The sequence below is a fragment of the Girardinichthys multiradiatus genome, chromosome 13 (genome assembly GCF_021462225.1).
Source record: "Girardinichthys multiradiatus isolate DD_20200921_A chromosome 13, DD_fGirMul_XY1, whole genome shotgun sequence".
NCBI lineage: Eukaryota > Metazoa > Chordata > Actinopteri > Cyprinodontiformes > Goodeidae > Girardinichthys > Girardinichthys multiradiatus.
The window spans coordinates 10,898,486-10,916,181 of NC_061806.1; the positions used below are offsets into that span (position 1 = coordinate 10,898,486).

Sequence of the window (17,696 nt, forward strand, 5' to 3'; positions counted from 1 at the left end):
GTGAAATATGATTTTTTTTTCCTTCTACTTACCTAATGTGGCCTCTTTTCTCATCTAGCAAGGGCAGCGCCTGTGAGCGGGCAGCAAAGCCTCGGTGACCCGTCCCCCATTGTCTTGTGTCATGATGTGTTTGGATGGGTTGTACTGGAATTCTAATTTCCCCTCGGGGATCAATAAAGTATCTTTGAATTGAATTGAATTTGAATTGAAAAAGACCACAATTAAGGTTTTAGAGTGGCCTAGTCAAAGTCTGGACTTCTGATTATAATGCTGTGGTGTGGCCTTAAACAGGCCCTTCTTGCTGGAGTACCCACCAATGTGCCTGAATTAAAAGATTTCTGCAAAAAAGACTTCTGCAAAAAATAGAGGACCAAAATTTCTCAACAACAATGCAATACAACCATTGCCAATTATTGGAAAAACTTAATGGTACTTCTTGCTGACAAGGATGGGGCAAACAGCATTTAGCAGCTAGAACAAATGGTGGAAACTGAATAATGTCGAAATAAGATTAGATATCAGACATTAGTTTGATGGCCAAAACTCTGCTCTGCAGGAACTTTCACATGTTATTGTTAGTAAATTCACTAAATTAACACAGCGTTTCATAAACACACTGATGCAGAATTTAATTAGCGGATGACTTTTTCCTCATGTTGTGGATGCCTTCAGCCATGCTGCACAAAATGTTTTGTTCTCATGAATAATTTATTTTCCTTTTGGATGACTTGAAGAATTGTATAGCAGCATCAGAATCTAGATTAAAGCACATTGGAAAGAAGGAAGAAAGGCTGATTTGTGCCATATTTTCCTATAGAAATTAAATTTTCAGGAAGATCTGCTGGGTTTGAAACACATTTGCCCTCCAGAATCATGCTGACTTGGGAGATTCAAGCTAAGGTGGTCCCATAGATCAGTGGTTCCCAAAGGTGGGGTTGGGACACCATTAATACACCAAATGGGGAAAGGAGGGTAATGAGGTATCTTCACAAAATTTCCAGAAATGAAATAAAACTAAAAGGTACTTGCTAGAAGCATATTTTTCATATAATTGTTAAAAGAGAGAAAAGAATTACATTCCTAAATGAATACAAAAAATACAGTGGGTGTCGAGGTTGTTTGTGTACCTCGGACACTGATAATTGGGGTCACAGATCTTTCACAATTACGTTTGTAGGCAGAAAACTGGAAAGTTTGAGAAAAACTCCTGTAGAAACTGGGGCAGTCGTTATTAACCTTTTGTCTTTGAGCCTTTAGACCATGTTTTTGTTGATAATTACGGCACAGTACAGAGCCTGACGGAAAATCAGAAAATATTTATTTAATTCTTACCGCATTTTTATTTATTGTTATTAAACATGCTGAACAAAAAAGACAGAGGTGGGTTTCATAGATAAGATGTTTAGACAGGTCTGTTTGATTTAGTTTACTGTTCCCGCTACAGAAGGACATAAATCTGTTTTAGGGTTCTCTCTTGGGCTCAGAAATTATTTATTACCCACTGTGGCTAATTGCCCTATGACTCAATTAACCACATACAAAGTTGATTAGCAACAACCCGATTACAGCATTAGTTAAAAAAAGAAACTTCAATTTTTTAAACAGAATTAAAATGTAAATTATTACAAGCTTAGACAAAGAACTTTAATAAATTCAGCAGACTAAAACAAGCAGTAGTGTAGTGCTGGTTGTAAAAATAGTATAACTACTCAAATGTTCATGTCACTCGGTCTAGCTGCCGGTAACTAGGTCCTGCTTCCCACTGACCAGCAGCGTTCTCTAGAAGCCAGATGTTGGTTTGGTTTGGAAAAATATTACACTCCCTGATTTAACTGAGCAGAAGATCTCCCACAATGTACATGCGACGGTAGCTCCGTTGTCTTGCAATCCGAATGTTGTGGGGTCAATTCCAGCTTTCTCCGTGCATGTGTTGATGTGCAGGACATTTAAGTTAAAATTGTCCACTGATCTGCGTATTGGTGTGTGAATGTGGCTCTAGTTTAAAGGACTTTGAGTGGTCGGCATGACTGGAAAAGCGCTATATAAGATCAGTCCATTTACATTAAGTGCTGGTGTCTTAAAACCCAAATTATATATTTTCTATGAAATGACATAAACCAACATATTGCAGAACTTCCATTCACATTCTAGAAATCATAAGACCAAAATCTAGAACAACAGTTATTTTAGTTTTACTGTGTGTTTAGTGTTACTATTTGCACTCAGTCATACAGCATGTTAATTCTTTGTTTCTCCTTCCAGAAACAGGTGTTCTAATGAAATACCCTACCTGACCGATACACGTGGCTTGTCAAGGAGCACCAAAGTAGGAAAAGTTAATGACGTAGCTCAGTTCATCAGGACTCCCTCACCCTTAACAGTTTCTGTGGCAGCGGTTCATCACACATTAAAGACGCCAGCATTTTAGGATTAAGTTAAATCACAAGCAATCACTCACCAATGTGGCAAATTGCAGCCAAACTGAGCTTGCCACAGGGCACTTTTATTCCATGCATGATGTGATGAGCGCCATAACACCCCTGTTGTTTGATTAACACACCCTCATCTCACACTCTCCAGTGACCCAAACATTGATAATAACAACATACTGTAGGATTTACGACACAAAGACTCTTTGACTCTGTTGCTGGGCAGTTTTCTTAAATATCACATTTAGTTCAAATCACACCAAAACAGCTAGTGACAAAATAAGATGACTGTTAAGTTTGGTAACCTCCATGGTAATGTCTTTACAATGACCTTCTAAAGCAATCACACTCCTTAAACCTTTTTTACATTTTGTCACAGTACAACCAATATGTTTTATTATCCTCATCAAATCTGTCGTGCGTCCTTGTCCATAAGGAAAAACATCCCCACAGCATCATATGGCTACCACCATGTTTCACCATGGGGATGGTGCTCAGGGTGCAGCCTCTTACAAAATATGATTAAAAAGGACTCTGATTTGACTAATGAACAATGCTGAGGGACTTCCTTCTAATAGATAATATGGAGTTGATTATAGATAGTTACTTGAAATTGTCATTTGTCAAAGTTGGTACAAAACATTTCCCCTGGTGGATACGAATTGACGCATGGAAGGTACACACGTGACGTGACACACATGTTCAATTATTAGATGGCAACACAAAAATGAATAAAAGATATACAATAACAATGGATCAATATGACCAGGACCCTTGATAAGCACCACAGATAAAATTCAGATGAGACTTCCTTGTTTTCTTTTAACAATGGCTTTCTTCTTGTCATTTGTGGAAGCCACAGCTAATAGTTGTTCTCTTCTAGAGTTACTATGGGTCTCTTGGCTGATTCTCTAATTAATGTTTTCCTTGCTCATCCTGTCAGTTCCATGTATTGGTAGTTTTTGCACTTGTGCCAAATTCAGATGATGGACTGTGCTGTGCTCCATGAGATCTTTAAAGCTTAGCATGTTATTTTATACACAAACAGCGCTTTAAACTTCTCCACAACTTTCTCCCTCACCTGCCTGCTGTGTTCCTTGGTCTTCAGTAAGCTGTCCACTGATGTTCTTTGAGATTACGTTACACACAGCTGGACTGAAAATTACTGACGACTGAAGCTAATTTAGAGGTAACAAAGGAGTCTGAATAACAATGTGAGCCTTACCTTTCAGCCTTTTATTAGTAAAAAAAAGATTGAAAATGTATTTATTTTATTCGTTCCACTTTTCTAAGGTACTGTTAATTACTTTATATCTATGAACTACTTTTGGTTGAAAATAAATGCAGAATAAAATGCTATCTTGTACAATGAGCAAGCTTGGACCAGCAAAACATATAGTGACCTGCTGGGTTGACTATTTACTCCATGGCCATGCCCTCAGTTTCAGTAGGCTTGCATGTATGATCCAGTTGGTGAGACTGTAATCGGACAGAGCAATGAAAGATTTTATCTAACTGTAGAGGTGGATGTAACAAGCCTATCTGTGGGCCACAGAGCAGGGCAGATAAGTGGAAGAGGACCAGAAAAGGTCACACAATCTTCTACAAATCATCTCTGAGTACATTCAGAGTAATACAAGGCAGACAGTGAACGGCCATTCATTCTGTCCTGTGTGACAGAAAGAATCGGCAGGTCACCAGGAAGCTGCGAGGAAACAAAAGCCAAAAGTGACAGGAAACTGCGGGGGAGAGGGATGGGGGAGAAGAAGAAAGAAATGGGATAAAAATAAAGTAAAATGTATGAGCTGCCCTTCTTCTCAGGTGGGCTCTCAAAATGCTGCGCTTACAGGGCAACAGGAGGCAACAGGTTGAAAACACTCAAAGAAGACAAAAAAGAATCAATAGCACCCGCTAGTTTGTTCCTTTTTCTTATGTGGCCTTGTTGCTTTACTTCAGCCATGCATACAACTTCCAGACCCCCTCCTATTGCTGTTTGCCTTTTCTCTCGTCGTTCAGCCTTTTCTTTTCCTCTTTTCATCCCTGCTTCTCCATTATGTCTGAGGTGCTGGCGGGAGAAATGAATGCACCGTTTTATCCTCCTATGAGCACATTAAACAGCTGACTGAGAGGCTTTCTGAAGTCTTAAACTGTACTTTTGACTTATCTCTTCTCCAACTTTTCTCATTTTCATATTCCTCTTCCTGCCTCCTTTCTTCATTCCCCACCAAATCTACTGCTCTGTAGCTTTTTTTTTATAACATAGTACAACCTAAGCTGGGCAGGTGAGCCATATCAGTCTTTTTTCTTAAGCATCTGATATTGGCCAGCCTCGGTCATCCTACCCAATGGCAGTACCTCTCTGTTCACAGTTAGTCAATATGCCTGATGTTATTCTTTCACAGTGCGATCCAGAGAAATGATTTCAGCTGGTTGTGGGACGATTTCACTCAGTTGACTGGAATAATTTTCCTTGAAACCTGCCTCATGTCTCCTTAAGGAACAGCTTATGCAACTCCTGAAACTAAATTACTTTTTGTGTCCACTTTTGGGCTTTAGGCTTCTCTGGAGGGTTCCCAGGCAATAAAGTGGTTTCATCCAAAAAAAAATCTAATTATAAAGTTGCAAAAAAAAAAAAAATATCACAGCTACTGGTAGCTAAAATGAAAAATAAATTGCAAAGCTATTTGTCATTGCCTGCATTAAGATTTTCTGTTCTTGTCATGTGAGCCTTCACTAAAGTAAGTAAACTGTTTTAAACATAAACAGTTTCCCTGAATGGGCAAACATATGTAGACAATTACAAAAAAAGGTACTGGCCCAAAATTTTAATTGAATTAGGCATTATTTTGTTACAAAAAAGCTAATAAAGGTCTCCATACATTCCCAAACTCATCTGCCTTTCCTCTGACAATATAGGTCAGTTTCTCCAATATATTTAAACCTCTTCAATATCAAAGAGACACGGTTCTTTGGGTAGTTACCCAGTAGATGACGTTTTGCATAACATGAGCCCTGTACTCCAACAATGTCAGAAAAAGTATGCGCTACCACCTTCCAGTTTCTCTGGGGTTTGGGGCAGTCCCATACACAGTGAAATGATATGTAGTTAGTTAGGAAACGTTAGTTAATTAATAACAATAATTTAAAAAAAAAACATGTCCGGCCCCTAATTTAGTCAGAGTTAAAGGTCTTATTCAAAAACAAAACTGAGAAAAAAAAGTCTCTTCGGGCTAGTTTTATCGAAGCACGCCAAGGTTTCAAAATAAAAAGTTTCTGTCAAAATCCCTTCAATGAGATGCCAGAGAAGAGGTTACCGGACTTTTCTCTGTATGGAGCATACAGTAACACAGCACTGCCCCTTCCCCACTTGTTGCTGTGCACTGCTGGTGAGTTAGCCAGAAGAAAGCGCCTATATTTTTTCCTCGCTTACAACAAAGAAAAATTCAGCCACTCTTATCAGTGTTAGAAAATTATGTTTTTTTTTAAACCTAGAGTTAGCAAGCTAGAGCAACATGTCTGTTAAGCAGCTGAATGCGGGCCGGCTGCTACCTGAGCATATAGACTGACTAATTAGCCAGCTTATACAAACTGGTTATTCTTGTTTTACTCTATAAAGAGCACAACGTCAAACTAATATAGTGCGCAACACTAACATGAAGCACAATAATAAAAAGGTGGTGCAAATATAATCAATTTATTTAAAAAAATGAAATTATGACAATAATTGGATATATATATATATATATATATATATAAATTACTTTCCTTTCACTACACAATTCTTAATGGCTCTGCATCGATCTATCACATAAGATCCTAAAGAAAATACTTAATTTGTTGTTGTAATGTGACAAGATCTATGGGTATGAATGCTCTATGATGCCAGTTGTCTATCTAAGGAAGCCCAGCTGATTATAGTGCTCATTGTTTTAGAAATGATGCACAAACGACAGTCGTTAGTAAACTGCTGAAATAAAAAGTTACTACAGTACTTGAAAAATTGAGTAGCTAAAGAACACTTTTACCATCCTCACTGTCCATGATCTTTTGTTCTTAAATTATCTATCTGTATGTCCTTTTCTTTTTTTTCCTCTTCCTCCTTTTTCTCCCCTTTTTGTGGGAATCATCAGCCATAAGGTCACTGACCTGCTTAGCAGCTGTGGAGCACCATAACAGATGTTCAGAGTCTGCTTTTCTGTCGACTTACAACAGGGTTGAACACCAACAGCTGGGCACTCAGACGGGAAAGATGGATTAATGTTTTATGCGCTGCAGGATGGAAGGCTGGGGGAGAAAAGACCTGTTTCAAGAAACTGGAAGTAGGTTCTGGGGGCAACAGTGGGATTAAAACAAGTGTGACTGGTGAGGACAAAAGTGTTTTTACAATGCAATGATTGCCAGGCTTTCAGCTTCCACAGGTCAGAGCCAGTTTTAGAAAGATTAAAAACAATAAAAAACACAGGGGGTTTGAGGGAGGCAGCAGTGAGTACACTGAAAAGGTTGCTGTGTTTAAACAGTATTTGTTGTGTAGTTTTAGCTTGTGGACTTCTGGCAGACTGCCTGTCACTTTACACTCTGTTAATTCCTAAAATCTGTCTTTTGGGCTCTGTTGAGTCCGTTACAGAGCTTCAGGAGAGAGAGTCTATTTAATGTTTGAAAAGGATCACATGGACAATGAAAACAACCAAAAGCAATATTAATATTAAGGGTTAGAAATGTGTGATGAAATGTAATGTAAATTGGCTGATGGTTAGGTAACATTGTACCTAGATAAATAATAACCCACCATTAAATGCTTGCAATGTGATTTTTGTATTGTGCAGCCCTAGTTGTGATTAAAATGTATTAAATTTGTGGTGAACTTACTGTAAAAATTGCAGTGAGAAGGAGAGACGCACCGATCTGGATTTTCCTGGTCAATACCAATTTTCTGGTCTAAACCCGATTTTAAGGTCTGAACCCGATTTTGACTAACTCAAATATTTTATTTTTCAAGAGCATATAAAGTAAAAAAAAAAAAACATTAACTGCATGTTGTTTGATAGATTTAGTAGTTTTAAATGACCCAATATGTATACCTATATCTGATTATTCTTCAATTCAAAAAAACCTTACCAAACTACATCCTGTTAGCTGATGTACTATTCAATCCTAGTTCTAAAACAATGCATCCAAAATCAGTTCATTTTTCCAACTGGTAAGAAGCATTCTATCTAAGGAAACCCAAATAATTGCATCAAGTGACTGACATTGCAGCAGTCTCTCATACTGAGCAATGCTCAGTGTGAGAGATTTAATATGAAGAAACCTCCTGCAGAACTTGGCTCAGTGTGAGCGGTTATTTGCCCTGCAGAAGCTCTGGTCCAGGAGTACTTCTGCATCAAAGAAAATTTAAAGAGAAAACAAAAAAAGTAAAGTATTGAACAATATACCATGCTGTCAGCAATGCAAACCAACCAAGACATTGCTGCCCACCTAAACTGACAGGCAAGTAGAACATTACCTAAAGAGAAGCTCCAATAAACAACAGCTCAGATGGGAATAAAAGTTAAAAGGAAAACAACAGATTGTGCATTTATTGGATTGGCAGTTAGAAAGCTCATTGGTGAAAGAAAACAACAAGAAATTAATTTGCCACAAGCCATGTAGAGGACACAACAAATATATGGAACAAGGGGGTTTGGTCAGATGAGATCAAAATTGTAATTTCTGTCCAAATGTAAATGACTATATGCCAACTTACACTGAACATAATTGTCCCCATGGTAAAACATGGTGATGGCAGCATATTAATGTGGGGATGCTTTTTTTCAGAGGGGAGATGGGAGTTGAATGGAAGAGTAATGGAGTTAAATATAGGCCAAAACAGGGAGAAAACATGTGAGGCTGTGAAAGACTGGTGGCTGGAATGGAGGTTCGTCTTGTAAAATAGAAAGGTTTAGATGAAAACTTCGTGATGTGCTAGAATTGTCAGTCAGTCAGTCATTTTATACCACTTATTCCATAGTGGGTCGCGGGGGAGCTGGTGCCTATCTCCAGCAGTCTATGGGCGAGAGGCAGGGTACACCCTGGACAGATCGCCAGCCTATCGCTGGGGAACCCACAAACAACCAAGCACACACTGATTCATACACCTAAGGGCAATTTAGAGTGACCAATTAACAGGCATGTCTTGGACTGTGGGAGAAAGCCGGAGTACTCGGTGAGAACCCACGCATGCATGGGGAGAACATGCAAACTCCATGCAGAAAGATCCCTGGCCGGGAATTGAACCCAGGACCTTCTTGCTGCAAGGCAACAGTGCTACCAACTGCGCCACCATGCAGCACCATTTTTTCTTATTTTCCATATCCATGCACAATCTTCCTTCCATTTCTCACTTTTGAACTAGTTTGGTGTTGGTCTATTGCATAAAATCCAATTAAAACGGTGCATTTTTTAATTGTAACAAAAAGGGAAAACGATGAACAGGTAGGAATACTTTAGGAAGACCCTGTGTTTAGGAAAGTAAATCCAGAACGGAAGTCTCAAACACTGATTAAAGATCCTTAAAAGACTGTTTGGGATTTGTGGAACCTTTTTTTAGAATCAGTAGTTCTAGAGCTTAAAGTTTACCTAGAATATAATCATAACATCCTGCCTCGTCTCCTCTTGTTCTTATTAATCCATTATAATATATGATTTCCTGCCCTGACCTGAATGGGCAGAGAAGCTGTACTCGACATGGTTCAAAGCTAGTTTACATAGGATCTTAACATTGTTGTTATCCTGTTTCCTGAAACCTCTAAACAATGAGTGGGAAAGTTATCTCTTCCATTGCTTGAAAAACAACGGCTGAGAAACATTTGCTTTGTTGTGACATAATTCTTGTTATTTCAAACTACAATCATTACACTTTTCTATAGTATCCTCAATCCAAGCGTATTAATGTGGGTAAAATGCAGGCATGAGTTATGATTTCAGGCCACCTATAGTATAACTTTGAATGCCATAAAGAAGCTAGTTAGACTAACTAGGAAGCCTTAAATCAGTTATAATTCCTGTTACTTTATCAAGTGCAGAGTGGAAAAAAAAGTTTAACATTCTCAGTAGTGATTACTTGAAAACGTCTTCTACATTTAACAGCTCTTTATTCAATATATTTTACTCTAACAATAAATAAGCATTATTGATAACCTAAAGATGCACCAATCAGAGTTGATCAATGGAAAATTGGCCTATTCCGATCTCTGGCAGACAAAGCGGTTCTTTTCTAATTTTAAATGAAATAATCAACATAAGTGTGTTTCCACTGCAAGGACCTTAACCAGGAATGCAAATGCTACATCGAATGCTACATTTTAGATAGAAAAAATGTTGAGTCATACCATGAGAATCTCATACTGGCCCATAATTAGGGTTGACAATAAAAATAGAGCTCTATGATTGAGTTCCTATCTGAAACTTACCAAATAAAAAAGAGAAATCTGGATTGTAAAACGCAAAGTGTCAGAAATGAACCGGAGGGAACATATAGACCTGCGTATTTCAGGATTTTTATCATACACAATCCCACTGATGGATGTAAATAATTTTGTTACTTGTTTTGATCTTGTATTTCTTTAGACCAGAAGCAGGTTTTGTAGCTTGTTGAGGTATATTAGCCTACTTCATATTGTCAGACAGATTCTATTTGAGTAATTTGGCAGTGATCATGCCTGGGTGTGGCTCGTGAGAGAGGCAATTATATTTTCACTTATGCTCAGATTGGTTTGGATAGCTTTTTTCCATTAAACATTAAATCAATATTTTAAAACTTTTAGTATTTGCTCTGGTTATCTTTGGCAGTGATGCACAACATTAGGAAAACATGCGATATGTTAAAATATTGGTGAATGTTGTGAACGGTGTGACTTCCAAACTTTTTATGCTACATCAAACAATTGTCACCAAAATATATAACAGATATAGAGAGCCTGAATGTATGGTACTTTGATAATTAGCTTACATTTATTGCAGTCCAGGGAGTTCTTCGCGATGTGCAGATTGCATACAGATAGGTTGCATAACGATAAATATTTGGATCCCTAATCTTTGGAATTAAATATGGTTCAGGAAAAATCTAATATCCTTTTATTCTGTTTGCAAAAACTCCCTGTTGTCATTTGATCATGCTCAGTTTTTCCGTTATTAGGCCAAGATTCTAGTAACTTAGTTTACTCAAAGATTTTGTTCCTGGCAAACCCCTTTTGAGTTTTCCACAACTCCAAATCAGTTTAAAAATCAGGTGCTAACAACATATTTTGCCTGAAATTATGCAAAGGATTGTTGCTGTCCTTAGGATCTGCCTTAACTAACTAGATAATTTAATTCACATTTGACCACAATTAGCCCTTACATAAATTAAGTCGGTATCACAAAACTTATAAAAGGCAACAGACCTACTGGCTGTGTTGGAAAGATGAGATTGGGGTTTTAATGTCAGAAAGGATAAAACTCCACCAATGCTTAGACTAGACCAAAATGTCTTAGGAATGTTTCCAACACCTTGTTGAATCTAAACCATGAAGAATTAAAAATAGTTCTGAAGGGCTAAATTGGGTCCATCTGTTGGTGACAGTTCTCCCTGCAACAGCCTGAATATGCGCTCCTAGCAATCCTGTCAGTACACCTGCATTTAACTGTTATGCCTTTGGGATGAGCCTTTTAATATGAGTCTAATTTTATTACCCGGGCGAAGAGGCATAGGGACGTGTGGGTTTTGTTTCTTTCTGCGCACGAAGCGCCCGCCAGGCATCAGTAAACACTGGTACCACCCACACTGCAACCCTTATGTATTGCACATGATCTTTGACTTTTTTCTAAACATCTAGGGTTCCTATGTAGTCTGGAAAAGTCTGGAATTTAACTATTTTCATTTCCATCCATCCATCCATCTGTTACAGTCTGTGGTTTTTGCAGGTTCCTCATTCAATTCCTGACCTTTGTCAATAGATTTGCAGTAAACTCAGAGAGAGTATTTTTTGTATTAATCCTTCAAAAATAGGCTGAACAGGAAGGAACATCATAGAAACTTTATCTTGGAAAAGTATCAATGTTGACTTGAAAAAAGAAACAGTTTCTGTAATGACTTTCTGTCCCAGATTGAACTAAAACTGCTTGAGTTGGGGTGGTGAGATACCAATCATTGGCTTCCGGACCCACCGATGCTGTTTTAAAATGACCAGTTGCTTCTGGGTTGCAACATTTAGGTCAGTTTCCACCGTGTTTACTAGGATTCTTTATATTAATCAATTCAGAACCTCACTACAATAAAATACATATGAAATTCTTGGTCTGCCATTACAAATAAAAGACATTTTCTTTAGCTGTGTCATTGCATAATCAAATCACTGAAATCGCATTTTGTCCGACAGGTTGTGCTAAGATGAGGATTAAGAGACATGAACACAGCAGCTCTCGTGGCAGACAGCTGATTTACCAAACATACACTCAGCTGGCCAGATAAACCCTGTCCAAATGTGATCAGCGAGTTTGTGCTTGACGTCAGTGGGTGCAGGATTATTTAATGTTTTGTGCCAGCGAGGCAGCAATTCAGCACTTGCTGACTTGCATAATATCTGGTGTCATGAGGATTTTGAGATTTTCCTATAACAAAGCTTGGTTTGATTTCATTACAGCATAAAGGATGTCATTGTTTGATTAGTGGCTGTGCTTTATGAAACAGTTTTACAAGTTTACTGTGCACTTAAATTATTTATTTGCACAAATTTATGTCCAATGCAGCTAGATTAATCTTAAATTAATCTTTCTTAAATTAAACTATCTCCAACTATGCTTGCTCTAGGAATCGTCATCATCTTTATTCATTTGTAACACAAATATAATGGAATAGCTTTATTGACCAGAAGCTTTGTGTCTCTGACCTCCTGAGCTCCTCTGTTGTTATGTCTGACCAGCAGGTGTGGAACACTGCCTGGCTTTTGCGATAGACGGCGCCGTTGACAAGTGAAAGGACGATAAAAACTGTCCCATTGCCATGGGGAAACAAAACAGCAAGCTGCGGCCTGAGATGCTGCAGGACCTCCGGGAGAATACAGAGTTCTCTGACCACGAGCTGCAGGAGTGGTACAAGGTAGGGATGCTCTGTGTCACCAGCTGTTTGCAGATTTAGGAGCTACAACAATAGCATTTGTTTAAAAGCTTGATTCGCCCATGAGGAATATAAACTGTGTGATTATCTGTTTTTAGTTTTGTTTTGCACTCTGAAGGGAAAGGGAGGGGGTGCATTCTTTGCAAATCACCTCTAGCTTAGTCAGACTGAACGGAGAGCATCTAAAAATCTCAATTTCTATCCTCAGTTTTCCTCAATCCTCAATTTTCTTGCCACTAATTCTATATTAGATCTAGGTTTGGACTTTGACTGTGCCATTCTAACATGTTATTATGCTTGTGTCTAAACCATTGCATCATAGCTCGGTCTGTATGTTAATAGATGTTTTCCTACAGGAAGTTTGTAATCTTACAGCTTTAAACAGGTTTTCTTCCAGGACTGATTTCTATTTATCTCCACCACTTTTCCATTTTCCTGGTTCTGCTGGAGGTTTTTTCCTGTTAAAAGGGAGTTTTTCCTCTCCGCTGTCACCACATGCATTCTCAGTATGAGAGATTTCTGCAAAGTCAATGCAAGCAACTGTCCACTATCGCTACATGCTCATCCACAAGGAGTGAATGCTGCAAGAGACTGACTCAATGCAATCTGCTGGATTTCCTTAGATAGAAAATTTTTAAACCAACTTGAATAATAATCTGAATCTGACTGCACTGTTTGATAGTTAGGATTAAATGGAATGTATGTTCCCAACTTGAAATCTGTATGAATCGACTGAATTGACTTTGTAAAGTGTAAATAGCACAAGTGGGAGGATAAAGAAAAATTGCGAGCAGCAGTGTCTAAGGTTTAAAATACAGTTATACAATAGTCACAATGCAACTCATAAAAACCAGGCTTCATGGGACCAGCTAACCTTTACCATCAACACAGTTTTTGGATTTTGTGCGCATAATTCCGTCTGAGTGTACTGATGTGCAATGAAAATGGCTTGAAATTATTGAGCAGGATGGCATTGTCGACATTGTGCAGCAATCTCCAACAAAACCGCCATCACTTTGTTGGGGGTTATGATTATTGATTGATTAATCTTGATCAATAATTATAATTACAAATCATAATTTGACAAAATCAATTTCTTAACCAAAATCCTCATTTATGAATCGAGACCAGAGATGTTTCTGGTGCTCAATGCCTTTAACAATTACAACCGTTAACTACTCCGTAATAATTAATAACTATTGCCGGAGATGTCACTGTTTAATCGACCGTTTCTGCCGAAACGTGTGGAACTTTACCTTATCTTGACTGACAAATCACTTTTTGCACACAATGAGCACAAAACGCTCTCTCTTTAGCTATGTGAATATTTATTAATCTTCACCTACTTAACATGCAAAATTCTACAAACACAGGGGTAACACATCTAACTAAGCAAAATTCAACAAAAGGCAGTGGGTCTGTATTGAATCAACCAGCAGTTTATGGCAAAAACAGAAGAAGGAATGAGAATATGAAAAGGGGTGTGGTGGCGAGTGGGGGGGGTTGGAGCGCAGCTCCGACTGTATTCAGTGATGTCCGATCATAAAACTCCCCCCCCCCCAACTCCTGAACACAAAGGATTCTAACTTTTGGCGGCAAGCTAGCACAGTGAGGTTGAAGACAAAGGAAAATGGTAAAATTCACCACGAGGTTATTTTAACAGTCCAGTCTTGGGTTGCGTTGACTCTCAGATGGTGAAACACGAACAAAGCTAGGAACACAGCGGCTCCAGACATCAACACATCAAAGTTTCAATAACAAAGTTACATGCACATATCATTCAGAGCACATGAGATCCTAACTAGCGATTCTGATCGCTGTACAACCTCTGACCCTGCCCAGGCTTTCTAATAAAGAAATAAAAATAAGGATAGTTTTTACTCGTTGTCGGCTCTCCTCTGAGCGGGGTCGAGCAAACAAGGGGGAGTTGGTTAATTGCACGTCCACAGTTAACTTTAGGGAAAACGGTCAGACGTCGTCCTCCGGCTTCTTTGGCGGAAAGGAAGAATATGATCTGACCATCAAAAGTCGACTTGAGATGAAACACGGTGGCGGTTCGACTCCTCGAAACTCCGTGTTCTTAGTTACGTGTTAAGCTCAGGTCTTCGATCGGCAAAGTGAAATTCCTGGCCTTCTCATTCCAGAAACCTCAGTTATGAATTGTTCGTTGGCCAACGAGAGAGAGAGAAATAAATGAAGACTCCACGTGGGATCTCTTCTTCTCCAGAGGATGCTCCAGTTGCGTGGTAACCGTGTCAAGATTTCCAGCTGAAAGCGAGTTTTCAAAAATGTCCGCCTTCCTATATAGCGTCTCATGACGTCAGACTTGGGACGCCCCGTCATATCAGTCATGATGCTTGATGGGATATGGAGGAGTGGACTGTCCTGGATACAAAATGGCCGAAAGCATCAGGAGGCCTGGTGTCTGTGCAAGTAGTCCAATATTCAGCAACAAGTGGTCCAACAACTTGCCCCCCCTTAGTCGTTAATAAGTTGATGACAGTCCTGATGGCGGATTGTCCTTTTGAAGAGCCTGAAACTGATGGTGGACATGGGCAAACCTCCCATATATAAAGAGGGAAATTAGCCAGTCAGATAGGTAACATTGTGGTATAGACAACATGTCTGTCCTACTGTTATAGGGGCGATGAGTTGTGTACCTGTAGAGCGAGTGCACTGTATACATAAGCTATAAGTCTGGGATTCGATTCCCGACCTTGGGACCTTTACTGCATGTTTTCTCCCCTTCTGCCCATTCCTGTTTGGTAATTGTCAATAAAGGCCATTAGTGCCACAGTTTCTCAAAGTAATATTAATAATAATTTTAATGACCTTTGCAGTAACGTTAGATTTTCCAGGGATGTTTGAAATTATGTTCGATTATAGGATCATAGGGGCCTTATGTCATCAAGAAAGCTTTTTTCCACTAAATGTTTGATCCAATCTCTGTTGAATTCAGAATTTCTGCAGAGAAGGGAAACAGTTTATCTAGACAAATCACTGGATTAGACTTATTCTTGCAGGCAGATGTCTTAATACCACCTTAATTTAATCTTCTTTTATAGCATCTTTTAAACAAATCAGTGTTTTAGATGGCTCTCTAAAATCCATACCAGATTCTTATCTCTGGTTGATTTTTAGAAGCATCATTGCAAACAGCAGTTTATTAGCACCATCATGGCCATACCAAAGGACCTGCCAGTGTTTATGAACACAGTCCTAAATGCTGTTTATAGATTCAGCTGTAAATAGTGATTGTGCGTGCAGCTTCAAACAGTGCACTGACCTACATTTACGACACGACGGGATGATAAGAGACTGCTTAAGTTAGTCCAGCGCTAAAGCTCTAAAGATGATTGTTTTCATTGAATTTTCCATAAATTTGTAAATTTAAAAGGTTTCAACATGTCGCTCCCAAAATTAGAAGTAGTTGTTGGTGTCCATACACTGACATCCAGCTCCTTATAAAAGCAGATCTTTCCTTAGAGTTGGTGCCACGAAGGAATCAGTCTTTTCAGGACTGGACCCTAATGCTTTACTGGTTGAGAAAGAAACCAACTAAGCATTCACTAGTACCAGTATAGCACTGGAAATGGTCTGATACAAATTCCCTTAAAGTAACTGCACTATTATATGATTAATACTCCACTGTGTTCAGAACTAGTTATGCATGTCATCCTGACTCTGGTTTTATTTTTTCTTTCCTGTTTGTCCCCTCTGGAAGCAATCGCTGCTCAGAATGAATAAATCAAATTTGAATTAAATTTCTGTCATGTAAAATCTTACATGGTCAGCTTTATTCATGGTAAGAAGAAGGCACAGCAGGACACCAAGTGATTTTGGTCTTTTAAAAGTAAATTGTATGAAAAGTACAAAAACTATTAAAGAACAGATGCACTGACACATCATATAATGTGGTTGAAGTGGCAGTGAGAATGCTACAGTGAGTGTGCCTGGATGGCCTTGCTTCCTCTGAAGAGCCACAATTCATCAGTGATCCGGCAGCAGCCTTGAATTATTTGTCTCTGTCAGTGGCAGAGCAGCATCCTCTAGATTTACCCTTGGAATGACCAAGAGCCAGTGTAGCCAGGCTGATCACATCAGTTATCTCATTTTGTCCACATATTAGGTTTCTTTTTAAACATTCTTTCAGGCTCCTGACATATATTGTACAATAATTCAATATAGTACAAAACAACAGCATACAGATGTTGCATATGCACCTTTTTATTATATATGTGTATATTGTACATTGTAAATATTTATATTCTGTAATGCAAAAACAAAACCAAAGAGCAAAGTGTACCGGAGTCAAATTCCTTGTTTGTATGTACGAACTTGGCAATAAAGCTGATTCTGATAATATGCAAAAATATGTCAAGATTTGCATGGAACTAATTGGTCATCATCATCAAGTTACAGCAAAGCAGAAATCAGTTAATCACTCTCATAAATACCTTTAATAGGTGACCTTACTGGGAGAGTTTAACTTTTTTTTTTGGTTTTGTTTTTTAAGTAGGGTTGTGGTGAGTAGTTCTAAGTAGTCATGGGCCGGTATGATAACATTGGGTAAAACTAACTTGGTTTTATGGTGTCATTCACAGCTGCTGCTAAAATACTATAAAATACTGATTGTTATCTGTAATGGATGGTTGTTATTTGGAGTAAAAACATAGAACAAATTAAACCCAATATGTTGCTTTCTGTTTCTTTTTGCATGCCTCAGACAGCTCTTTGGATCTCACCATGGTCTTTATGTTTAGTCTCACTATAACAGTCAGAAGCACATCAAACAAAATGTCTGACACTGATACAGGGCAAACCTCCTTTAAAATGCTAAATAACCATGTTCTAAATGTGTGCACCTGTTTTTTATTGATTTCAATTGAGTTTCTTAGAATTGTTAAACTTAATACCAGTTAATACTAAATACCACTATATCCAAATATGTTAGAAAAACACAGGCCTTTTTCATATGGCTACATATTCAACAGGATGTTGAAGAATTGGAGTTTTCTGAGAATGTGTCCAGCTTGTCTTTTTTTGGAAGGGAAGTTCATTGGCTGTAAATCGGAGCCTCGGACCGGAAAGCCCATGCAAACACTGATGATCTTTTACAGCCCAGAAAATGTCAC

At 38.5% G+C, this 17,696-nt stretch overlaps 1 protein-coding gene across 3 annotated transcripts in view; it reads left to right on the top strand.

Moving 5' to 3' along the window:
- LOC124879290 (hippocalcin-like protein 1) overlaps positions 1-17,696 on the top strand; it is a 72,939-nt gene that overhangs the window by 36,500 nt on the left and 18,743 nt on the right. The window contains exons 2-3 of one of the 3 annotated variants that reach the window (XM_047383766.1): positions 6,642-6,748; positions 12,371-12,543. In XM_047383766.1, coding sequence (XP_047239722.1) covers positions 12,448-12,543 — 96 coding nt within the window. In that variant the 5' untranslated portion in view covers positions 6,642-6,748; positions 12,371-12,447. The other 2 variants (XM_047383767.1, XM_047383765.1) reach the window with 2 other exon arrangements.